This window comes from Agelaius tricolor, unplaced genomic scaffold (genome assembly GCF_023055355.1).
Source record: "Agelaius tricolor isolate 1412-34295 unplaced genomic scaffold, bAgeTri1.0.p SCAF_86, whole genome shotgun sequence".
Taxonomy (NCBI): Eukaryota; Metazoa; Chordata; class Aves; order Passeriformes; family Icteridae; genus Agelaius; species Agelaius tricolor.
Genome location: NW_027269346.1, coordinates 632,501 through 659,013, shown reverse-complemented (window position 1 = coordinate 659,013; position 26,513 = coordinate 632,501). Strand labels below are relative to the sequence as shown.

The 26,513-nt window shown below is 59.1% G+C and overlaps 1 protein-coding gene across 2 annotated transcripts; it reads right to left on the bottom strand.

Annotated features, from left to right (window-relative positions):
- Positions 1 to 723: 723 nt before the first annotated feature.
- Positions 724 to 26,440, bottom strand: MAPK8IP2 (mitogen-activated protein kinase 8 interacting protein 2). Of its 2 annotated transcripts, XM_071418411.1 has the most exons (13): positions 26,283 to 26,440; positions 19,984 to 20,089; positions 19,502 to 19,744; positions 16,732 to 16,834; positions 15,731 to 15,865; positions 13,667 to 15,601; positions 13,080 to 13,155; positions 12,007 to 12,179; positions 6,550 to 6,659; positions 4,934 to 5,053; positions 3,798 to 3,868; positions 2,807 to 2,905; positions 724 to 1,663 (listed from the first exon to the last, which is right to left on the bottom strand). In XM_071418411.1, the coding sequence occupies exons 1-13, from the start codon at positions 26,345 to 26,347 to the stop codon at positions 1,591 to 1,593; spliced, it is 3,309 nt and encodes a 1,102-aa protein (XP_071274512.1). In that variant the 5' UTR covers positions 26,348 to 26,440; the 3' UTR covers positions 724 to 1,590. The 2 variants fall into 2 exon arrangements, with proteins under 2 accessions (XP_071274512.1, XP_071274511.1); XM_071418410.1 differs by having other exon boundaries at positions 13,667 to 15,865.
- Positions 26,441 to 26,513: the final 73 nt, after the last annotated feature.

Here is a 26,513-nt window from a genome sequence, read left to right as displayed (position 1 = left end):
TTTGGGGTGTTCTCAGTTGAATTTTAGGAAGTCCCGGCTGAATTTTTTTGAGGTGCCCCAGTTTAATTTTGGGATCTTCCCAGCTGAAATTTGAGGCGCCCCTCAAATTTTGGGGTAAATGAATTTTGGGTAGGATGGAAGGGATGGATTTTGGGGTATCCCTGGGTGAGATTTTGGGGTGTCCCTGGCTGAGTTTTGGGGTGTCCCTGGGTGAGTTTTGGGATGTTCCTGGGTGAGATTTGGGGTGTCCTGGCTCCCACAGGTGCCGCACCAATGGCTCGAAACCACTGTCCCCAGTGTCACACCCCCATCAGGTCCCAGCCACCCGCTGGTGTCCCCAGGGCCAGGGCAGGGGGGGACACTCGTGGGGCACAGCCAAGGGACAAAGGGACAGGGAAGGGGCTGGGGGTCCCCACTTTTCTGGGTGTCCCCAACTCACCTGGATGTCCCCAACTCATCTGGGTGTCCCCAACTCATCTGGGTGTCCGCCCTGCCCTGGATGTCCCCAGGAGTGTCCCAGTACTGTCCCCACCCCCAACACTGACCCCAACACTGTCCCCAACAACTGTCACAGCAATGTCCCCAACAGTGTCCCCAGCACTGTCCTGAGCAGTGTCCCAGCAGTGTCCCCAGCCCTGTTCCAGCAGTGTCTCAGCCCTGTCCCAGCCTTGTCCCAGCCCTGTCCCACCCCTGTCCCCTCCTGTCCCCAGGACTGTCCCCAGCTCACACCAAGCATATATTTTATTGAAAGACCAAGTGGGTGACAACGGCGTGGGGACAGCCGGGGTGGCACAGTGGCTCGGGGGCTCCTCTGGCTGCTGAGTACAGATAAATACCGGGACATCGAGCGGGTGGCGATATAGTCACGATAGCGCTGGGCGACAGGGCCGAAGCGAGGGACCACCAGGCACAGCAGTGAGGAGGGGGCGGCCCCGGGACCCCCCCGGGGCCCGAGCTCGGTGGCGGGGGCGGGGGGGTGGGGACAGCCGGGGACACCGACACGAGGGGCAGCACACCCGGGGCGGGGGGGGCGGCTCTGGGGGATCCCCGTTCCTTTGGGGGGGCAGCGCGGATTTGGGGGTGCGCGGAGATGCCCCCTCCCCTCCCCCGAGCTGCCCCCGGACCCCCCCCCCCGGACCCCCCCGTGCCCCCAAAGCCGCGGGCCCGCTGCCCCCCGGGCTGGCCGTGCTCATGCAGGGGGGGCTGCTCGGGCCGGGCCACCCCCCCGCTGGGCTGTGTCACCCCCCGAGGGGACCCCCGGACCCCCGAGAGATGGGGGGGGCGTGCGGGGGGGGCGCGGGGGGGCCAGAGACTCTGGGGTCACACAGAGAATCCCTGGGGGTCACACAGGGTCCCTGGGGTGACACAGAGTCCCTGGGGTGACACAGAGTCCCTGGGGTGACTCCGAGTCCCTAAGGGTCACACAGAGAATCCCTGGGGTCCCACAGAGGCCCTAAGGGTGACACAGAGTCCCTGGGGACGATGCAGAATCCCTGGGGTGACACCGAGTCCCTAAGAGTGACACCGAGTCCCTGGCGGGGTGGCCCCGGGTGCCAGGGGTGGCCCCGGGTGCCGGGGGTGGCAGGGACCCTACTCCAGGTAGATGTCCTCTGTGGGGCAGGCGTACTCCAGGTGCTCCTGGTAATATTCCTGAAACGCTCGGCTGGGGGGGCAGGGATGGGGAGGGGGGGTCAGCGACGGGAGGGGGCACAGAGCGGCACCCCCAGACCCACTGAGACCCTGAAACAGGGGGCTGGGACCCCCAGAGCTGGACCCCGGTACCCACAGCACCCCCAAACCTGCCACAGCCAGACCCCGGTACCCACAGCCCCCCAAACCTGGCACAGCCAGACCCCAGCTCCCACAGCCCCCCAAACCTGCCACAGCCGGACTCACAGCCCCCCCAGACCCCCAAACCTGGCACAGCCAGAACCCGGCACCCACAGCCCCCCCAAACCTGGCACAGCCATAACCACAGCCCCCCCAAACCTGGCACAGCCAGACCCACAGCCCCCCAGAACCCCAAACCTGGCACAGCCATACCCACAGCCCCCCCAAACCTGGCACAGCCAGACCCACAGCCCCCCAGACCCCCAAACCTGGCACAGCCGGACCCACAGCCCCCCCAAAGCTGGCACAGCCAGACCCTGGCACCCACAGCCCCACAGCACCCCCAGTCTCTTGGCACACAGAGCCCCCGTTCCCAACCCTCAGCACCCCAAAACTCCCACACCCCCTGATCCCAGCCCCAGCACAGCCAGACCCCCCCTGCCCCCCAAAACGCTGCACCCAGACCCCAATGCCCTGACACCCCAATCCCTGGCACCCCAATCCCCTGCCACCCAAACCCCAATCCCTGGCACCCAAACCCCAATCCCTGGCACCCCAGTCCCTGGCACCCCAATCCCCTGGCACCCAGATCCCCCAAAACCTCCAGCAGCCATGCCTGCCCCCCGTGCCCCCCATGTCCCTCATGTCTCCAGTGCCCCCCAGTGTCCCTGTACCCCCCATACCCCCCATACCGCCCATGCCCCCAGCCCCATGTCCTGCCCCCCATGTCCCCTGTACCCCACAGTGTCCCCGTGTCCCCCGTGTCCCCTGTACCCCCCGTATCCCCATAACCCCCCTGCCCCCAGCCCCATGCCCTGCCCCCCATGTCCCCTGTACCCCACGGTGTCCCCGTGTCCCCCATGTCCCCCATGTCCCCTGTAGCCCAGGTGTCCCCATGTGCCCATGCCCCCCATGTCCCCTGTGTCCCCCATGTCCCCTGTACCCCCCCTGTCCCCCCGGTGTCCCAGTGCCGTACCCGACACACTCGGCCACGTGTCTCATGGACTCCTGTGACACGAACACGTGGCAGGCGAAGCGGCTCAGCACCGGGTGCTTGGTGATGAACCCGAAATAGCTGCGGGTGTGGGGGGCACGGGCTCAGGGGGGCGCCCCCAAACCTGCCCCGGGCGGGCTCTGCCAGGGGACACCCCCAGAGCCCCGGGACGGCCACCCCAGGGACACTGGGGCGGGCAGGGGGCTCTGGGGTGGCACCTGGGGTGGGGGTCCCTTGGGGTGTCCCTAAATGCAATGAGGGTCCCTTGGGGTGCCTGGGTAGGGTGGGGGTCACTTGGGGTGTCCCTAAATGCAATGAGGGTCCCTTGGTGTGCCTGGGTAGGGTGGGGGTCCCTTGGGGTTCCTGGGGGTGCCCCTAGCAGGGTGGGAGTCCCTTGGGGTGACCCTGGATGGGTCCAGTGTCTCTTGGGGTGACCCTGGATGGAGCAAGGGGGTGCCTCTGGTAAGGTAGGGGTCTCTTGGGGTGCCCCTGAATGGGGTGAGGGTCTCCTAGGGTGCCCCTGGCAGTGTGGGGGCCCCGGGGGATGCCCTATATGGGGTGAGGGTCCTTTAGGGTGCTCCTGGGTAGGGTGAGGGTCCCTTGGGGTGTCCCTGGATGGGGTGGGGGTCCCTTGGGGTACCCCTGGCAGTGTGGGGGTGTCCATTGGGGTGTCCCTAAGTGCGGTGAGGATCCATTGGGGTGCTCCTGGATGGGATGAGGGCCCTTTGGGGTGTCCCTGGGTAGAGTAAGGGGACCCCTAGGGCATCCCTAGCAGAGTGGGGGCTCCTTGGGGTGTCCCTGGATGGGGTGGGGATCCCTTGGGGTGTCCCTGGGTGGGGTGGGGGTTCCTTGGGGTGTCATTAGGTGGGGTGAGGATCCATTGGAGTGCTCCTGGCAGGGTGAGGGTCCCCTAGGGTACCCCTGGGCAGGGTGGGGGTCCCTCAGGGTGCCCCTGGGGGCGGGGGGGGCTCACCAGCTGTTCCGGGGGTGGCACCCACAGAAGGAGATGTTCTTCATCTGGAAGAAGTGGCTGCAGCGCTCGAACTGCGGCGGGACAGGGGCACAGGAGGGGCTGGGTCAGGCCTGGGGGCCCAGAGCCCCCCAAAATCCATGCCCACCCCTCAGCATCGGCCCCCAAACCCACAGCCCTGCAGCCTGCACCTGCCAGGCACCCCCAAATCTGCTCCACTCACCTCCAGACCCCTGAGCCCCCCCAAAACCCACCCCCCACATTCCTCCTGTCCTGATCACCCCCAAACCCCTGAGCCCCTCATTACCTCCTTGCCCCCCAAACTCAGACCCCCAAAGCCCTGACCTCGGGGTCACCTCCAAATCTGAGCCCCTCATCACCCCCCTAAACCCACCCCCACATTCCTCACCTCCCCATCACCCCAAAACTCTCTGTTGCCCCCCCAAACCCACACTCCTGAGCCCCTCTCCTCCGTGTCCCTCCAAACCCAGACCCTGTCCCTTCCTGTCCCCCCAAACCCAGACCCTGTCCCTTCCTGTCCCCCCAAACCCAGACCCTTGTCCCCTCCTGTATCCCCAAACCCAGAGCCCTGTGCCCCCCTGTCCCCCCTAAACCCAGACCCCTGTGCCCTCTGTGTCCCCAAACCCAAACCCCTGTCCCCCCCTGTCCTCCTCAAACCCAGACCCCTGTCCCCCCTGTCACCCCAAACCCAGACCCCTCTCCCCTCGGTGTCCCCGCAAACCCAGACCCCTGTCCCCTCCTCTATCCCCAAACCCAGACCCCTCTCCCCTCGGTGTCCCTCCAAACCCAGACCCCTGTCCCCTCCTGTACCCCCCAAACCCAAACCCCTGTCCCCCCCTGGTCCCTCCAAACCCAGACCCCTGTCCCCTCCTGTACCCCCCAAACCCAAACCCCTGTGCCCCCCCATCTCCCCAAACCCAGACCCCTGTCCCCCCCTGGTCCCTCCAAACCCAGAGCCCTGTCCCCTCCTGTACCCCCCAAACCCAGACCCCTGTCCCCTCGGTGTCCCCGCAAACCCAGACCCCTGTCCCCTCAGTGTCCCCCCAAACCCAGAGCCCTGTCCCCCCTGTCCCCCCCTGGTGTCCCCCCGGTGTCCCCCCTGTCCCCCGGTGCCTGACCTCGTGCTCGGGGCTGTACTCGGTGACGGTCAGGATGAGTTTGATGCCCTGCAGTGTCACCTCCAGGTCACAGCTGGCCGGGGGCCGCAGGTGCACCGTCAGCTTCCGCGTGGTGGCGATCTGGGACAGCGGGGAATGGCAGCAAAGGGAAAATTATAAAATATTTAAAAGAGATTGTGAAAGGGAGCCCTGTGGGGTCACGGCTGGGGCCTGCTCCCTCTGCAAAGCACGGCTCAGCAACAGCTCCCAAGTTCCCACACCAAATTTATTATTATTTATTAACTATTATTATTATTATTATTATCATTATTATTATTATTATTATTATTATTGTTAATGTTAATGTTAATGTTAATGTTAATATTATTAACTTTTCATATTATTAACTGAATTTTCATGTTATTGACTTTTCATATTATTGACTTTCATATTATTATTATTATTACTGCTGTTATTGCTGTTGTTATTGTTGTTGTTATTATTATTATCTGACTTTTCATATTATTATTATTATTATTAACAGACCTCTATTATTATTATCTGACTTTTCATCTAATCAACGGTACATTATTATTATTATTATTATTATTATTATTATTATTATTATTATTATATTATTATCATATTATCAACTGACTTTTCATATCATTATTATTATCACCAACTGACTTTTCATTCTCAAGATTGTTTCGCAATCTTGAGAATAAAAAGTCAGTCAATAACAATTGGTTTATTCCTGGGTAGAAAACAGGCTGCACCTGTAATAAGAAGAGGAGATCTGTTCCATGAGAATGAGCAGAAAAGGCGTGGAAATGGACTAAAAATAAAGAAGTTTGACAGATATGTGAAATAGTGATGAACTGAGTGTGTGTTGTTAATTACAATTAGATCTGACAATAATAATAATATCATCTTAATCATATCATATCACATCATATTCATATCGATCATATCATATCACATTGTATATTATACAGTTATTCTATATATTTATATAATTACTCTATATTATATATGTTTGTGTTTAGATAATATTTATATTATTTAATAATATTGTTATTTATATGACATTAATTGTATTATTTATTACTATTTCAATTATTTATATTATAAATATAGAATCTATTTTATGTATTAATATATTATATATAATATGTAATAGATAATATTACAATTAATAATTATAGTATATAATAATTTGTATAATTAATATATAATTAACACTATAATATATTTATAATATTTATACTATAATTTTATTATTATTTTATATAATAATTATTATATTATTATATAGTTATAATTATTATATAATAATATAATACAATTATATTGCTTTAACATAATTTAATAATTATGGTATGTTTATTTTATCTATAATCATAATATAAATTATATTATATTGTATTATATTATATTATATTATATTATATTATATATTATAGTACACATAATCGATTTTATAATATTAATTACAAAATATACAATAATCAACGTATACTAATAAAAATACCTTCTGATAATGCCATCAAATATGAGCTGTGCCATAGAAAACACAAACCCCAGGTTTTCTGCCCAAAGGAGCGAGTCCCGGCGTTTTTGGCCCGCTCGCTCACCTTCTGCATGGCCGCGCAGAGGATGCCGTTGCCCTGGTGGTACGGGACCTCCACGGAGCCCAGGAACTGCACGTTGAACCGCTCCACCCAGCACGGGTTCCGCTTCAGGCCTGCGGCACGGCGGGGCAGCGTGAGGAGCCGCGGAATCGGGGATCGCGGAACGGCGGGACGCGGGGATTGCGGGATCACGGGGGCACACGGGATCGGGGAATCGCGGAATCGGGGATCACGGTACGGCGGGATGCGGGGATTGCGGGATCACGGGGACACACGGGATCGGGGAATCACGGAATTAGGGAATTACAGAATGGCGGCATGTGGGGATTGCGGGATCACAGGGACACACGGGATCGGGGAATCGCGGAATCGGGGATCGCGGAACGGCGGGATGCGGGGATTGCGGGATCACAGGGGCACACGGGATCGGGGAATCATGGAATCGGGGATCGCGGAACGGCAGGACATGGCCATTGCGGGATCACGGGGACACACGGGATTGGGGAACCGCGGAATCAGGGAATTACAGAATGGCGGGATGTGGGGATTGCGGGATCACGGGGGCACACGGGATCGGGGAATCGCGGAATCAGGGATCACGGAACGGTGGGGTTATGGAATCACGGAGTCACACAGAATTGGGGAATCACACAATCAGGGAACTACACAATGGCGGAATCTCGGGATTATGGAATCACAGAGTCACACAGAATCAGGGAATCACACAATCAGGGAATCACGGAACGGCGGGACGTGGGGATTGCGGGATCACGGGGTCACACAGAATCGGGGAATCACGGAATCAGGGAATTATGGAATGGCAGGATTATGGAATCATGGAGTCACACAGAATCAGGGAATCACGGAATCAGGGAATTACGGAATGGCGGGATGTTGGGATTGCAGGATCACGGAGTCACACAGGATCAGGGAATCACAGAATCGGGGAATTACAGAATGGCGGGATGTTGGGATTATGGAATCACAGAGTCACACAGAATTGGGGAATCACACAATCAGGGAATTACGGAATGGCGGGACGTTGGGATTGCAGGATCATGGAGTCACACGGGATCGAGGAATCGCGGAATCAGGGAATTACGGAACGGCGGAATCTCAGGATTATGGAATCACGGAGTCACACAAAATCGGGGAATCACACAATCACAGAATCAGGGGATCGCACAGAAACAGGGAATCACACAGAACCAGGGAATCACACAATCACACAGCATCGTGGATTCACAGAATCAGGGAATCACACAATCATAGAATCACACAGAATCAGGGAATCATGGAATCATGGAATCTCAGGATCACAGAATCATGGAATCACACAGAATCACACAGTCAGAGAATCACAGGATCACACACAATCAGGGAATCATGGAATCACACAATCAAACAATCATAAAGAATCACACAATCAATCACACAGGATCACAGAGGATCTCACAGAATCTCACTGAACCACACACAATCACACAGCATCACAGAATCACACAGTCAGGGAATCAAGAGAATCACACAGTCAATCACACAGTCAATCACACAATCACACAATCACACAGTCAATCACACAATCACACAATCAATCACACAGTCAGTCACACAGAATCACACAATCACAGAATCCCTGGCTTGGGAGAGACCCTCAAGGCCATGGAGTCCAGCCCAGCCCCTGGCAGCCAGTGCCACATCCAGGCCTATCAAACACACCCAGGGCTGGGGACTGCACCACCTCCCCGGGCAGCCATTGCAGAACTTGATCCCCCTTGCTGGAAAAGCTTTTTCCTGCTCTCCAGCCTGGATTTCCCTTGGCACAGCTCGAGGCTGTGTGCTCTGGTTGTGTCAGTGCTGCTGGAGAAAGAGCCCAAGGGCAGCTGAGCACAGGCCCCTTTCAGGAGCTGCAGAGAGCGATGGGGGCAGCCCTGAGTCTCCTTTGCTGCAGGCTGAGCACCCCCAGCTCCCTCAGGGGCTCCTCTCAGGCTTTGTGTTCCCAGCCCCTCTCCAGCCTCGCTGCCCCTCTGGCCCCGCTCAGTGTCCCCAGGCCCTTCCCAGGCTGAGGGGCCAGAGCTGGGCACAGCCCTGGAGCTGAGCCCTCCCCGTGCCCAGGGCAGGGCACAGTGACCTCCCTGCTGTGCTGCCCTCACTGCTGACACTGCCAGGGCACAGTGACCTCCCTGCTGTGCTGCCCTCACTGCTGACACTGCCAGGGCACAGTGACCTCCCTGCTGTGCTGCCCTCACTGCTGACACTGCCAGGGCACAGTGACCTCCCTGCTGTGCTGCCCTCACTGCTGACACTGCCAGGGCACAGTGACCTCCCTGCTGTGCTGCCCCTCACTGCTGACACTGCCAGGGCACAGTGACCTCCCTGCTGTGCTGCCCTCACTGCTGACACTGCCAGGGCACAGTGACCTCCCTGCTGTGCTGCCCTCACTGCTGACACTGCCAGGGCACAGTGACCTCCCTGCTGTGCTGCCCTCACTGCTGACACTGCCAGGGCACAGTGACCTCCCTGCTGTGCTGCCCTCACTGCTGACACTGCCAGGGCACAGTGACCTCCCTGCTGTGCTGCCCCTCACTGCTGACACTGCCAGGTGCCATTGGCTCCTTGGCCACCAGGGCACACCAGGGCTCCTGTCCTGCTGCCCACCAGGTCCCCCTGTGCCTGGCACTGCCCCGGCCACACCGACCCCAGCCCAGAGCCAGGCTGGGGCTGTCAGCGTCACTGGGCCCTGAACTTGAGCCAGCCATGGCCCCTGCTGGCCAAGAGGGCCATGGAAGCCAGTGGCAGGCACTGTTCTGTACTAACTTCTGCAAATTATTGTAATTTAGTAACGCTTGTAATCTCTGTTTAAATTATATAGATTATTTATTCTATGTTAATTTTACAGATTATTTATTCTATATTAATTTATACATTATTTATTTTTATATTATATTTAAATTACATATTACTTAAATATTTGTATATTTTACATAGTATTTACATATTATTTATTCTTTATACATTATTTATATTTATAGTTATTAAATTTATATATAATTATTTATTTTATATAGAAAGTAATTTATATTATATTATATAAAATATATGTATATATATCTTTTAATATATTGTAATATATTATTTATCCTATATTAACTTTTAAAAATTATTTTAATTTAGGACAGTTGATAATCTCTTTTTAAATAATTTATATTACTTATTCTATATTAACTTTATAAATTTATTCTATATTAACTTATACATTATTTTATATTATATATAAATTATTTATACATTTATGTATTTTGTATAGTATTTACATATTATTTATTATTCATATATTATTTATATTTATATATAAAATGTATATATTATTATTTATTATTAAATGTTTATATATATTTTAATATATTATTTATCCTATATTAACTTTTTAATTTTTTTTTAATTTAGTACAGTTGATAATCTCTTTTTAAGTAATATATATTACTTATTCTATATTAACTTTATAAATTATTAATTCTATATTAACATATATATTATTTATTTACATATTATATATATCAATTACTATTGACATTATATATTATATAACTTACACATTATTTCTATATTAATATATTTTATATTATTTATATATTATTTATTCTTTATATATTTTTATATATTTTATGTAGATTACATTTATGTATTATATATTTTATTTATTTTCTAAGATATTATTTATTATATATTAACTTTTGCAAAATATTTTAATATAATTAAAATTTGCAATCTCTTTTTAAATATAATAAATTATTAAATCTCTTTTTAACTACTTTTGATATAATTTGATATAATTTGTCATTTTTTATATAATTTCTCAGCCTTTTGTGGTCAAAACCCTAATCCCTGTGTAGATTGTATATTTTGGTGTGATAAATATATATCATTGTTTCAAATAATAAATTATATATAAGCATATATTATAGATAGATATATTCATTTAAAGTGTAATTATTTTAAATTTTGTTTTCACAAAATATTAATATAGAAGCTACGTGCTGTGTGCTGTAACATTAACTTTCACAACAGTAATTTTAGTTATGAACTACTAACTAATGCTTTTATTTTTGGAACTAACTGACAGTAGTGTGCGAGTAACCCGGATAAGTTTGTGAAAATAACTAAAACTCTCTGTGTGATCAAATAAATTGAAAAAACCACACAGATAATAGGGGAAAAAAGATGTAAAGAAGATTTCTGCCACTGACCCTTCAACTATCAACAACTCCCCGTTTGTTGTGAAGAATTACATACACATTGGGAAAAAGTAGCATAAACATTGTCCAAAAATGCCATTCACCACTCCCAAAAATCAAATATTCACCATTGCACGACAGGTCAGGGGTGGAACCAAACTAAAAAGTGCCCAAAGGATGTAAAAGAACTCAAAAACGTTTAAATATGTATAAGCCTCATAAATAGGTATGCAATCAATGCAATATAAATAATATATAATTTATAAATAATATATAATTTATATATTATATAGAAATAAATAATGTATAAGTTAATATAGAATAAATAAAGTCAATATAGAAAATCAATATAGAAAAAAATCCATATAGAAAGAACATCAATATAGAAAAATAAGTATGGAAGTAATAGAAATAAATTTGGAAATAAATATAGAGATAAATGTAGAGATAAATATAGAAATAAATAGAGAAAAATAAGTGTAGAAAAATAAATCTAGAAATAAATATAAAAATAAAATTGGAAATAAATATAGAAAAATAAATATAGAAAACTAAAATCTAGAAATAAATCTGGAAAGAAAATTTATATAGAAAAATAAATCTAGAAATAATAGAAATACATATAGAGATAAATAACAATAAATCAATATAGAAAGAAAATCAATATAGAAAAATAAATATGGAAATAAAAGAAATAAATCTAGAAATAAATCTAGAAATAAATATGGAAATAAATATAGAGATAAATGTAGAGATAAATCTAGAAATAAATCTAGAAATAATAGAAATAAATCTAGAAATAAATAACAATAAATAAATATAGAAAGAAAATCAATATAGAAAAATAAATATGGAAATAAAAGAAATAAAAGAAATAAATAATAGAAATAAATATGGAAATAAATATAGAAAAATAAATCTAGAAATAAATAACAATAAATCAATATAGAAAGAAAATCAATATAGAAAAATAAATATGGAAATAAAAGAAATAAATAATAGAAATAAATATGGAAATAAATATAGAAAAATAAATATAGAAAAATAAATACAGAAAAATAAAAATTATTATAATAAAGCGCTGTGACCAAGCTACAGCCGCACCCCCAACGCTTTTATCACTTATGAAAAATTAAAGACGCTAAAGAGCAGAGCTGGTTTCCCCCAGAGAGGGCCCCCCACGCCCCCAGCCCCCTCCCCATCCCGGGGGTCCCTGTGCTCGTACCGACGGCGTCGCGGGCCTGCCCCACCACCTCGTGGGCGTAGAAGGCGGGGAAGATGCCGCGCTCGCCCGTGCGCATGTTGTAGCCCCGGTACCAGTAATCGTCCTCCTCCAGCTCCACCAGGATGGGGTCGTCCACGTCCAGCTCCAGCTCGTCCTCGTGCCGTGGGATGAACCTGGGGGGACACGCGGGGGGACGTGGGCAGCCCCAGCGTCACGGCTCTGACCTCGTGGGCAGCCCCAGAGTCACTGCCATGATGTCCTGGTCATCCCAAAGCCACTGCCCTGAGCTCCTGGTCAGCCCAAAGTCACAGCTTGGCACCCTCAGGTCACCAGAACCCCAATGCCACTGCCCGGATCTGGTCAGCTCCAAAGCCATGGCTCAGCACCATTCAGATCACATCACCCCCCAAAGTCACTGCCCCGAGCTCCTGGTCAGCCCAAACTCACTGCCCTGACCTTGTGGTCAGCTCCAAACTCACATCCCTGAACTCCTAGTCAGCCCCAAAGCCACAGCTCAGCACCCCAAAGCCACTGCCCTGATCTACTGTTCAGCCTCAAATTCACTGCCCTGACCTCCTGGTCAGCTCCAAAGCCATGGCTCAGCACCCCTCAGATCACCATCACTCCCCAAAGCCACTGCCATGACCTCCAGGTCAGCCTCAAATTCACAGCTCTGACCTCCTGGTCAGCCCCAAAGCCAGAGCCCTGACCTTCTCATCACCCCTAAAGCAACTCCTCTTGGCCATTCACCAAAAATCCACCCCGCTACACCCCTGACCTGGGCACCCCCAAACCCAAACCCACACCCCTTCCCCTCCTGGGCACCCCCAAACCCCCAGTTCTGCCCCCCTCATCACCTCCTCACCCCCCATGCTCAGATGCCACCCCGATGTTGTGGTCACCCCCAAACCCTGTGGAAGCTGTGGGGTGCCTGTCCTGGGGGAGACAACACCCCCAAACCCAGGGACAGCCACTCTAGCAGCAGGCAGGGGGCCCTGGGGTGGCACTGCAGGGTCCTGGGTGTCCCCAGCAGGGGCTGGGGGTCCCTTGGGTGTCACCTGGGGTGGCCTCACCTGAAGACAGCGCGGTGGGTCTGCTCCCGCTCCTCCCCGTTCACCATGCAGGAGAACAGCCCGAAGGACTCTGTGCCTGTGGGGACAGCAATGCCAGGGACACGGGGACAGCTGCCACCCCCACGGGGACACCCCCACCCATGTCCCTGAGGGGCACTCGAGGGGTCAGAACCCTCCTGGAGGTCCCACCTGGGCCCTGCCCAGCAGAGCAGGGCTGGGGACCCCTGTGGTCACTGTGAGCCTGCCCTGTCTCCCATGACATGTCACGACATGCCGTGACATCCCAGATGTATCGTGACATATCGTGACATGACATGGCACACGGGAATGGTGCCAGGGACAGGACAGGGAGGGCAGCTGGTGTGAGAAGAGCCAGGACAGCATGGCACATGTCATGACATCCCGGGACATATCATGACATCCCAGAACGCCATGACATGCCGTGACATGTCGTGACATGCCACAACAGAGTACACGGGAATGGCTGGAGAAGGACACAGAGGACAGCCGGAGTGCCAGGGTCACCCAGACCAGCCCAGGACACCGTGACACGCCGTGACACATCACGACATGACACCGCCACTTACTGGAGGAGCGCGAGGTGCTGTTGACAAAGACGTTGAGGAACTTCTTGGAGAACTGCAGGTCGGCCTCGGGGGACGAGTCCTCGGAGGAGCTGCGCACGTCGGGGGCCACCAGCCCGTCCCCAAAGGCCACCTCGTCGTCGCAGGCCCTCAGGATGTCGCTGTCGTCGCTGAGCACGGACGTGCAGCGCCGCAGGCTGACCAGCTCCAGCTGCGTGTGCTCGTCCACCACCAGCGTGTACTTGACCGAGTCGTAGGCCAGCGACTCGTCCAGTGCCGGCGGCTCTGGCGGCACCGGCGCCTCCCCGGCCGGGCTGCCCCGGCACGAGGCCACCAGGGCCGGCTCGGCCTCCTCCAAGGCCATGGTGAAGCCGCGGTTGGTCTTGGCCGTGGACACATCCAGCGCGGCGGGGTCGGCGTCGGGCGCTAACCGGACGTCGTCAATCATGGAGTCGGCCTCTAGCACGCCCGAGTCCAGGTCCCCGTCGAGGGCCCAGCGCCGGGGGCTGGCGGGGCGGCGATCCCCGCCGGTGACAGCGGGCTCGGCGCCAGGGGACGCCCGTGGGAGCGAGGCCGGGCAGCAGCCCAGGGTGGCCAGGACCTCGGAGGCGTCCAGGCGGCCGAGGGCGACGGGGCGGCCGGGGCACACGGGCGCAATGGTGTCGTTGGTGGGGTTGCTGAGGAACAGGAAGGGCCCCGGCTCCTCGGCCGGCGGCTCTGGTGGCGGCTCCGCGGCCGCGTGCTCGGCCTCGGCCAGGGAGCTGCGCAGCGTCTCCATGTCCACCAGCTCGATGGCGCCGCGCTGGCACCGCGCCCCCGGGGCCGTGTCCGCCAGCGCCGCCGGCGAGTCCCGCGGGCCCGGCTCCTCGTCCAGCGCCTCGCTCAGGATCTCGGGCTCCAGGTCGGAGGCGGGCGAGATGGTGTCACACAGCGAGTGGCTGTTCTGGAAGCACTCGTCCGGGCACTTGATGGGGTACGAGCCCTCCGAGATCATCTTGTTCACCAGATTGCTGAGCAGCCATGGCGAGTCCGAGTCCTCGCTCAGGTCAGGCTCCGACTCCGAGTCGGAGTCGTACTCGCTGTTGTCCTCTTCGTCCGCCTCGGGCATCAGCTTGGGCCCCACGGGCAGGTAGAAGGAGCGGCGGATGCTCTCCAGGCTGTGGTCGGGGTCGATCTTCAGGTCCAGGGGGCTGGCGCTGGACACGTCGGTCTGGCCCTCGGGCGCGGGGCCGTCGGCCGGGTCCAGGCTGTCGTAGTAGGCGTCCATCTTCAGCTCGGCCAGGCTCTCCCTCCTGAGCACACCATGCTCTGGCGGGCCCATCTCTGCCGGCTCCTCCTCGTCCTCCTTGCCTTTGTCGAGCAGCAGCGAGTCCTTGATGCCCAGCAGGCCGGGCGCCTCCAGCTCAGGCTCCAGCTCGCCCTCGGAGCCGGGCGAGCTGGCCTCCTCGATGGAGTTGGTCAGGTGGGACGAGCGGCCGCTGCTGCTGTCGCTGCTGAGGTCCAGCTCGGTCTCCGAGATGGACGAGATCATGTTGCTGACCAGGCGCCCGCCGGCGAAAGCCGCCTCGAGCTCCCCGTCCACGTCCGAGTCAGAGCCGGGCGAGCTGAGCTCTTCCCCGCGCCGCCCGCCAGGCAGGAAGGGCTTGGCCGTGCGGCTCGTGAGGTCGGCCTCGATGCCCGGGTCCGAGGAGGGCGAGGTGGTCTCCGAGGAGCCCGAGGGGTGGCCGCGCACGCTGGCGGCCCGGCCGGACTGGGGGCCCTCCCCGTCGGAGCTGAGCGGCTCCGCGGGAGCCCCGTCCCGCTCCGGCCGGGGGGGCCGCGGCTGCGGCTGCAGGCGGGGGGACCCCGGGCTGCCGCCGCCCTGGGGCTGCGTGGGGGCCTGGGGGGCGGCCTGGGGCGGGGGGGCGGCCTCGGGGGCGCCGGGGGGAGCCGCGGGCCCTGTTGGAGAGAGACAGGGGTGAGGCGGGGGCGGCTGGCGGGGGCGCGGCGGGGAGAGCGGAGCTCGGAGCGCAGCGGAGATGAGGTTCATGTTAAAATCGGGTGCGGCTCTCGGGGGCGATGGGTTACCATGTGCCAGGGACTCGGGGCTGTTGCCTTGCGAGTCCAGGGGGGAGGGCGGCAGCGAGGGGGGAGCCCCCCCGGGGCCCGGCGGGCTCTCCAGGCAGGGTCCGTCCAGGATGCAGGCGTGGGGGGACGAGTGTCCTGCGGGGAGGGCGACACGGAGCCGGCGTCACCCGCGGGAGCCAGCAGCACACCCGCGTTGGCACAGCCCCACGGTCACAGCCCCATTGTCACACCCGCATTGTCACACCCGCGTTGGCACAGCCCCATTGTCCCAGTCCCGCTGTCACACCCGCATTGGCACAGCCCCACTGTCACAGCCCCATTGTCACACCTGCATTGTCACACCCGCATTGTCACACCCACATTGGCACAGCCCCACTGTCACATGCCCGCTGTCACACCCGCATTGTCACACCCATCTTGGCACAGCCCCACTGTCACATGCCCGCTGTCACAGCCCCACTGTAACACCTGTATTGTCACACCTGCACTGTCACACCTGCGTTGTCACAGCCCCACTGTCACAGCCCCGTTGTCACAGCCCAAATGTCACACCCGCATTGTTACAGCCCCTCTGCCACACCGCCATTGTCACAGCCCCATTGTCACACCTGTGCTGGCACAGCCCCACTGTCAAAGCCCAAATGTCACACCTGCTTTGTCACAGTCCCTCTGTGACCTCGCCACTGTCACAGCCTCACTGTCACACCTGCATTGTCACAGCCCCGCTGTCACCCTGCCACTGACATAGCCCCTGTGGCACCCCACCATTGTCACAGCCCCACTGGCACATGCCCGCTGTCACAGCCCCACTGTCACCATGCCATTGTCACAGCCCTGCTGTCACTGTGCCACTGTCACAGCCCCACTGTCACAGCCCCGCTGTCACCGTGCCACTGTCACAGCCCCACTGTCACCATGCCATTGTCACAGCCCCACTGTCACAGCCCCACTGTCACCGTGCCACTGTCACAGCCCCACTGTCACGCCGCCACCACGCTCACCGGTGTGTGAGGAAGAGGAGGAGGAGGAGGAGTGCAGCAGCGCGTCCTGCCAGCTGGGGCGCGGCGCGGGTGGGGCGAAGCCGCCGTTGTTGTTCAGGGAATCCTGCGGGGACAGCGAGGCCGGGGCGATCAGTGGGGACCCCCCGACACCAGGAGCGCTCGGGGACTCCGGGGGACACCGGGATGGGGAGAGGGAATGGGGGATATAGGGGATGTGGGAATGGGGGATGGGGATATGGGGGATATGGGATATGGGGGATATGGGATATTGGGGATGGGGATATGGGGGATGTGGGAATGGGGGATGGGGATATGGGATATGGGAATGTGGATGGGGATATGGGGGATGTGGGAATGGGGATGGGGATATGGGGGATTGGGATATAAGAATGTGGGAATGGGAGATGGGGATATGGGAATGTGGGAATGGGGGATGGGGATATGGGGGATATGGGATATGGGGGATGGGGATATGGGAATGTGGGAATGGGGATATGGGGGATATGGGAGATGGGATATGGGGATATGGGGGATGTGGGAATGGGGGATGGGGATATGGGATATGGGGGATGTGGGAATGGGGGATGTGGGAATGGATCCTAGCGGGGACAGGGATGGGAATGGGTGCAGGAGGGGACAGGGATGGGGGGACATCCCTGGGATGGGGAATGGGAATGGGGGGATGTGGGAATGGGGGATGGGGATATGGGGAATGTGGGAATGGGGGATGTGGGAATGGATCCTAGCGGGGACAGGGATGGGGGGACATTCCCGGGGAAGGGCTCTGGGGGGACAGGGAGGGGAATGGGGGATGTGGGGACAGGGATGGGGGTACAGGAGGGGGTGTTGGGGTGGGGATGGTTCCGGGGGTGTCACAGGGAGGGCTCGGAGGTGCCTGGCACCCCCCACGCCACGTGCGCGGGTTTATCCGGATTAGGGCCGCCGCATCCCCGCGTCCCCTGCCTGGCCAGAGCGCGCCAGGGGCCAGGCACGGCACAGCATGGCACGGCACGGCACAGCATGGCACGGGTGGCACGGTGCCCACCCCGGGGACAAACCCAGCAGTGGCACTGACCGCGGCACAGCCGTGTGGGACCCCAGGAGCAGCAGGGCCCCAGCCCGCAGGGGTGTGCGGAGCGCCCGGGGTGCTCGGGAATGTCGCGCCGGCAGCTGCAGCGGGATTAGTCCCGCCAGGAAGCGCGGGCAGCGCTAATCCCGGCAGATCCCAGCACATCCCGGCGGGAGCAGGGATTAGGGAGCACGGCCAGGGCCATGGGGAACCAACCGGGGTGGCCCTGACGGGGACTGGGGTGGGCACCGAGGGGACAGGGAGATGGGAATGGGGGGGTGACAGGGACGGGGGAATGGGAATGGGGAGATGGGAATGGGGGATGTGGGAAAGGGGAGGGATGGGAATGGGGGATGTGGGAATGGGGGATGTGGGAATGGGGGGATGTGGGAATGGGGGGATGTGGGAATGGGAAGGGGAGATGGGAATGGGGGGAGATGGGAATGAGGGGATGTGGGAATGGGGGATGTGGGAATGGGGGATGTGGGAATGGGAGGATGTGGGAATGTGGGAGATGGGAATGGGGGATGTGGGAATGGGGGATGTGGGAATGGGGAGATGAGGATGGGTCCTAGCGGGAACAGGGATGGGAATGGGTGCTAGGGGGAATGAGAATGGGTGCAGGAGGGGACAGGGATGGGAGGGGATGGGAGTGGGTGACAAAGGGGATGAGAACAGGCGCTGGAGGGGACAGGGATGGGGGACACGTTGTGGGAGGACAGGTGAAGGGTGGTGGAAGGGTTAAAGATGGGGTACAGGGGATGGGGGGACAGGGATGTGTTCGGGGAACACAGGGATGGCTGCAGGGGGGACAGGGACACAGGGCCCAAGGACCAGGATGTCACCTCCTCCCGGGACCCCGCGATGGGGCAGATCCAGGGGCCCCACCCGCCCCTCCAAGGGATGACGGAGCCTCGCGGGGACCCCTGGGCTCTGTCCCCTCTCGGTGACCGCCGCCCCCTGGAGCCCCCCCCAGCCCGGCAGCGCGGGGCCCTCCCGGGAACAGGGCGGGGGGCCCGAAATTCCCGAGGGCCCGCGGTTCCTTGGCAACGCCGGTGGCTGCAGCCGCTCCGAACGGCGCTTCCCACACACTGCGGCGGCGCCTGCGCCGCGACACGGGGACATCCCTGCGGCGACACGGCTGGGGGGACACCCCCGGGCAGCCCCGAGCCCGGCAAAAGGGGGGACACGGCGTGGGGGTGGGCACCGGGGACGGAGAACCTCGGGAGGGAGGGGACAGTGACCTCAGGGGGAGGGGACAGTGACCACAGAAGGGAAGGGACACAGACCCTGGGGAGAGATGGGGACAGAGACCCCAGGGGGAATGGGGACACAGACCCCGGGGAGAGATGGGGACAGTGACCACGGAAGGGAGGGGACAGTGACCGCAGGGAGAGGGGACAGTGACCCCGGGGGGGGATGGGGACAGTGACCGCAGGGAGAGGGGACAGTGACCCCAAGGGGGAATGGGGACACAGACCCCAGGGGATGGGGACAGTGAACCCAGGGGGAATGGGGACACAGACCCCAGGGGATGGGGACAGTGAACCCAGGGGGAATGGGGACAGTCACCATGGAAGGGAAGGGACAGTGACTAGGGAGGGAGGGACAGTGACCTCAGGGGGGAAGGGACACAGACCCCGGGGGGAAGGGGACAGTGACCCCGGGGGAAGGGGACACCTGCGGCCAGCCCGGCCTCACCTGGGTGCCCGGGGCCGTCAGGTTGAGGGTGGTGGGGCGGTGCTTCTGCGTCTCCTCCAGGGCGGGCGAGGGGATGGGCGAGGCCGAGGGGGACGGCGGCGCCTCCAGCTCGTTGCCTTCCTCCTCCTCCTCTTCCTCGTCGTCGTCGTCATCGTTGTCGTCGATCATCTCGAACTCCTGGAAGTCGTCCTGGAAGGTGCACACGGGGTGCGGCTGCTCCCCGCGCTCCAGCACCAGGCAGTCCTGCGGGTGGCACCGTGTCAGGGACAAGGGGACAGCCGCGGGCCACCCTCCCTGCCACCGAGGGGTGGCGGCGTCCCCAGTCCCCGCTGGGGCGTCCTAAAGGGGACAAGGGACCCCCGGCTCGCCCCCTTTGCCTCAGCACCCACAGAGCCACCAAAGCCACCGCTGCGGGTGAGTGGCGGCAGCCCGGTGTCCCCACAGCCCCCGCGGTGTCCCCAAGGGCCACCAGGCTCCTGCACCTTCTCGTAGTGGTCCGAGTCGTAGTTGAGGCCGATGCCGCAGTCGTCCGTGATCTCCGACAGGTCCTCGTCATCGAACTCCTCCAGGCTGATGTCCTGGGGGGGCCTGGGGACACAGGGGACACAGCTCAGCGACAGAGCAGCCAGGCCCTCTTCCGTCAGAGCAGAGTGGCACCATGGGGACAGAGGGGACACAGCTCAGTGACAGCCCAGCCAGGCCCTTGTGGCAGCATGAGAGCAGAGTGGCACCATGGGGACAGAGGGGACACAGGTCAGCGACAGAGCAGCCAGGCCCTCATGGCAGCATGAGAGCAGAGTGGCACCACGGGGACATCCGTCCGTGTATGGGTGACACTCTCAGTATGGGAGCACCAGGGACATGGCACCAGGACACTGTCACCCCTGGGTGCCACACGGACATGGCACCAGGACACTGCCACCCCTGAGTGCCACATGGACATGGCACCAGGACACTGTCACCCCTGGGTGCTGGCACAGGACAGACAGAGGGACATGTGTCCATAGCACAGGGACATGGCACCAAACCCTGTCACCTCTGGGTGCCATCACCAAGAGAACCACAAGGACATGTCACTACAACCCTGTCACCACTGGTGCCACATGGACATCAACATAACCCTGTCACCACTGGTGCCAGCACGGGACAACCACAGGGACACATCACCATAACACAGAGACATGGCACCACAGCCCTGTCACCTCTGGGTGCTGGCACAGGATAACCACGGGGACATGTCACCATAACACAAGGACATGGCACCACAGCCCTGTCACCTCTGGGTGCTGGCACAGGATAACCACGGGGACATGTCACCATAACACAGGGACATGGCACCACAGCCCTGTCACCTCTGGGTGCTGGCACAGGACAAACACAGGGACATGTCACCATAACACAGGGACATGACACCAAACCCTGTTATCCCTGGTGCCACATGGACATGGCACCAAACCCTGTCATCCTTTAGTGCTGGCATGGGACAACCGCAGGAACATGTCACCATAACACAGGAACGTGTCACCATAACACAGGGACATGTCACCATAACACAGGGACATGTCACCATAACACAGGGACATGGTACCACAGCCCTGTCCCCCCCGGGTGCCAGATGGACATGGCACCACACCCCTGTCATCTCCGGGTGCCACACGGACATGGCACCAAACCCTGTCCCCCCTGGGCGCTGGCACAGGCGAGCCACGGGCACACGTCACCCAGGGCTGTCACCACGCGGTGGCACCGGCTGGGCGGAGGTGCCAAGGCCACTGCATGTCCCAAATTCCTGTCCCCGCAGAATCCCCGGAGCCGAGGTGGGGAGGGGACGGTCACCAGGTCTGGGGTGACCTGTGCTGCTGGGGGGGTGACAGCGGCACGGCTGGGGGTGACAAAGGCTGTGACACCCCGAGGGGCCCTGAGCGCATTCCCAGGGAACGGGGGTGCCATGGAAACCAGCGGCTCCTGCGGGAACAACGGAACCGAGAGAAATCCCCAAATCCTGAAATCCCAAAATCCCAGCAGGGTTTGGGGCTGGAAAACAGAAACTGGGGGTTTGAGGGGGCTCAGTGAGGGGGGAGATACAGCCTGGGTGCCACTGGGACCCTCTGGTCACCCTCCGTGGGGCTGGGGACACCCAGGGCCCCCCATTCCAGTCCCAAGGGTGCCTGGGTGCCACTGGGACCCTCTGGTCACCCTCCATGGACCTGGGGACACAAGGGACCATCCCCAGGGGTGTGTGGCAGCATCCAGGTGCCAGCAGGACCCTCTGCCAACTCCCCTGGGGTTGGGGACACACAGGACTCTCAGCTGGTCCCCAGGGGGATGTGGCAGCACCCAGGTGGCAGCAGAACCCTTTTTCCATGGGGTTGGGGACACCCAGGACCCCCCGGCTTGTCCCCAGCGGGGTGTGGCAGCACCAGGGCACCAGTGGGACCCTGTGCCCACTCTCTGTGGGGCTGGGGACACCCAGGGTCCCCCAGCAGCACCTGGACATCAGTGAGACCCTCTGGTCACCCTCCGTGGGGCTGGGGACACCCAGGGTCCCCCATTCCAGTCCCAAGGGTATGTGGCAGTGCCTGGCTGCCACTGGGACCCTGTGCCCACCCTCCATGGGGTTGGGGACACCCAGTGGCCCCCATTCTGGTCCCAAGGGTGCCTGGGTGCCACTGGGACCCTGTGTCCCTCCCCCGGTGGGCTCGGGCAGGTGCGGGGGCTCAGCCCGCAGGATGGCAGCAGGGTCAGACCCCAAAGGGGACCCAGGGCTGTCCCCTGTCCCCCCCGCGGTGCAGCCGCTGCCGATTCCCCGGCAGGAAGGTTCCCCTAATCCCATAATTCCCAGAAGTAGGGCACGGCCGCGCCGAATCCGCACAGATTTGGGGCAAAAGCGGCAGAAACGGAGCCGGGGCCGGGGCTGCGGCGGGAGCGGGGCTGAGCGGGGCCCCAAAGGACACAGGGGACAGGGGAGCCCTGGGCTGGGGGGTGAAGGGTCCCGGGGTGTTGGGGAGCGCAGCCTTTTGGGGTGCAGAGCCCTGGGGTGCTGGGATGGGAAGTCCTTTGGGGTGCAGAGCCCTGGCGTGTAGGGGAACAGAAATGTTGGGGTTCAGAAACCTTTGGGGTGCCGAGCTATGGGATGTGGAAGTGCAGAACCCTTTGGGGTTCAGAACCCTCTGGGATTTCAGGGTGCCAAACTCTGGGGTGTTGGGGTGCAGAGCCCCGGGCTGTTGGGGAGCAGAAAGGTTTTGGTGTGCAGAACCTTTTTGGGATATTGGGGCACAAATCCTGTTGGATTGTAGGGACCAGAGCCTGGGCCATTGGGGAACAGAGTCCTGGGGTTTTGGGGTGCAGATCCTGTTGGGTTAAAGGTCAGAGCCTGGGGTATTGGGGAACAGAGCCCCGGGGTTTTGGGGTGCAGAACCCCAGGATGTCAGGGAGCAGAACCCTGAGGTGTTGGGGTGCAGAGCTCTTTGGGGTGCAGAGCCCAGGATGTTGGGGTGCAGGGCCCTTTGGGGCACAGAGACCTGATTTGTTGGGGAGCAGAGCCCCAGAATGCTGAGGAGCAGAGTCTTGGGGTGTCAGGGAGCAGAGACTTTTGGGGTGCAGGGCCCAGGGGTGTCAGGGACCAGAGTCCTGGGATATTGGGGTGCAGAACCCAGGATGTCAGGGTAGAGATCCCAGGATGTTGGGGAGCAGAGCCCTATGGGGAGCAGAGCCCTACGGGGTGTAAAACCATCTCCACAACCCCACAGAATATCGGGGGCTGCCCCCCTGCAGGACCCTCTGCTGTCCCCGGGCTCTTAGGGGGTCCTGTGGGCACAGAGGGGGACAGGGACAGTGGGGCTGAGTCCTACTGGGGTGGGGACCTCGGGGTCCCCTCCTGCACCCCACCCTCAGTGGGGGAGAAACTCCTGATCCTGGCTGGGGGACACGGGAATGGGATGGGATGGGATGGGATGGGATGGGATGGGATGGGATGGGATGGGATGGGATGGGATGGGATGGGATGGGATGGGATGGGATCCGTGGGATGGGATGGGGACACTGCAGTGGGGTGGGGACACTGTGGTGGGGTGGGAATGACACAGTGGGATTGGGGTGGTCACAGTGGGGCAGGAATGGCACAGTGGGATTGGGGTGGTCACAGTGGGGCAGGAATGGCACAGTGGGATTGGGGTGGTCACAGTGGGATGGGAATGGCACAGTGGGATTGGGGTGGTCACAGTGGGATGGGAATGGCACAGTGGGATTGGGGTGGTCACAGTGGGATGGGGACACTGTGGTGGGATGGGGCGGATACAATGGGATAGGGGCACTGGGATGGGATGGAACCAGCAGTGAGAGCCCATCCAGCCCCACAATCCTGAGGGAGGGACCCCTCGGGACCAGGCTGGGGCCAAAGGCAGCGCTCTGGCCATGGGTGCAGGGACACAGCACCAGGGATGAGCAGCAGGAACAAGGACAGTGCCCGTCCCCACCCTGGGGACACTCCCGGGACCGGCTGGCACTGAGGGAGCCGAGGGTGGGGACAAGGCCAGGGGGTCTCACCCAGCCCCGCACACAGAGAGAGGATCGGGAAGGGCAGGACCAACCCCCCCCCCCCCCCCCCCCCCCCCCACGGCATCCCAGTGACCCCAATGCCACCACCGAGCCGGGATGGGCCGGAAGGGACCACAAAGGGGCCCAGCATCACCTGGCGGGGGGCAGGGGGCCGGGAGGGCTGGGCAGGGGACAGCGGCGGTGCCAGCGCTGCCAGGGCCGGGAGGGCTGGGCAGGGGACAGCGGCGGTGCCAGCGCTGCCAGGGCCGGGAGGGCTGGGCAGGGGACAGCGGCGGTGCCAGCGCTGCCAGGGCCAGGAGGGCTGGGCAGGGGACAGCGGCGGTGCCAGTGCTGCCAGGGCCGGGAGGGCTGGGCAGGGGACAGCGGCGCTGCCAGCGCTGCCAGGGCCGGGAGGGCTGGGCAGGGGACGGCGGCAGTGCCAGCGCTGCCAGGGCCGGGCTCCCTCCCCGGGGAGCGCTGCCGGCGGCGCAGGCCCCGGGCGGGTGGAATTTCCTCATCGCTGCCAGCCCCGCTCCCTGCGCACCGCCCGGGGGGGCTCCGAGAGCCAGGACGGGACCCCAGAGCGGCCGGGAGGGGAAGGGACCCCCACAGTGGCCGGGAGGGGACCCCCACAGCAGCCCGGGACCCCTCCTGCTCTGTGCCCACCCGCTCCCGGAGCCGGCTCTGACCCTGTGGTCATCCCAAACTGGGGACCGGGGGCTCCTGACTGGCACCTGGGGCTGCCACGGCCCGAGCGGGAGGTGGGAGCCATCCCAAGGCCCGGCTGCGTGCGCGCCTGGAATTCCCTCATCGAGGGAGCATTCCCACCTCGGGCATTCATTCCCACCTCGGGCATTCATTCCCACATCCAGGGAGCATTCCCAGCCCATTCCAGCCTCTCCTCTCCGGCCAGGGGGTCTCACCCCACCGGGCTCCCCAAGCCGGGCTGGGCACCCCCTCCCTGCCCACGGCTCCTTAGGGAAGGCACAGCCGGGTTCGGGTTCGGGTTCTCCGTCACCATTCCCGGCTGGATCTCGGCATGCTCGGGGAGCCCCAGGGAGCGGCCCCGGGTTTGGGATGGCTCCGGGCACAGCTCCCGCTCCCCGCACTGGGCCCGGCTGCCCCAGGGCCCGGCCCGGGGCCGAGCAGCCCCAGCGAGCCCGTGGCGTCCCCTCCCTGCGCCACCGCGGGCAGGGACACCCAGGGTCCTGCTGCGCTGCGGCCCGGGAAGGGGACAGCCCGGCGACAGGGACATCCTGGGGACAGGGACATCCTGGGATGCTCAGAGAAGGGGACATCCTGGGCTGGAGATGCTCAGAGAAGGGGACATCCTGGGGATGGGGACATCCTGGGGATGGGGATGCTGAGGGAAGGGGACATCCTGGGGCCAGGGATAGCTCAGAGAAGGGGAGCCCTGCCCAGCACAGGCCACCGCCACCCAAGGGCACGTCCCGCAGCCCCGCTGTCCCCTGCTCCTCTCCCCGCAGCTCCCGCAGCCCCAGGTGCCCCTCACGGCCGCCTCCTGCCCTTCCCATTCCGCTGCCGGGCGCCTCGGCCCCGCAGTGCGCCAGCCCGGCCCGCACCCCGCACCCCGACCCCGCACCCCGACCCCGCTCCCCGCGCCCAGCCAAGGTCAGGAGCGGGGCGGGCCCCGCCGCGTCCCCTCCCCGCGGGACCCCCGGCGGCCCTGCGGGAAGGTGACCGATCCCGAGGCCCCGGTGCGGCGTCCCGGCTGCGGGAACCCCCCCGGAATCCCCCCGGCATCCCCCCGGCCGCGCCGAGCCTCGGGGGGCGCTGAGCCCCCGCTCCCCCCGCTCCCGGGACCGGCCCCCCCCATCCCCGTCCCCGTCCCCCATCCCGGGGCCGCTGCGGCGCCTCGGGAGAGACAAAGAGGCGGCGGCGGCTCCTCCCGCAGCGGCCCCGGGATGCGGCGGCCCCGGAGGCCGGGGGGGGCTCCGGGCTCCGGGCCCCGGCCTGGGAAAGGGGACGGAGGGGACCCGCGCCCCCCGCCCGCGGCGCTCCGGGGGCTGGATGGCGGCGCCGTTAATGCCGGGAAGGGCCGCGTTGGGGCGGGGGCCGGGAGGAGCCCCCCCGGTCCCGCATCCCAAGGTGAACGCACGGGCGGGGGGAGCGGCGGGCGGGGGGGCCGGGGTGCGGGCCCGGTGCAAGGGCGGCACGGCGGCAGGGGAAGGGCAGCGCGACCCCGCATCCCCCCCGCGCATCCCCCGCGCATCCCCCCGCTCACCGGCAGCCGGGCGGGGAGAGCGAGTGGAAGGTGGAGAGCGAGAACATCTCGGCGCGATCCGCCATTTTCTCCGGCCGGGGCTGCGCCGGACTGCGGAGCTGCGGGAGCGGGGGGGGAGCGGCGGGAGGAGCTGCGGGAGCGGCGGGGGAGCGGCGGGGGGCGGGAGGAGCCGCGGGAAAGAACGGGGGGGGACGGGGGGCGGGAGGAGCTGCGGGGAAAACGGGGGGAGAG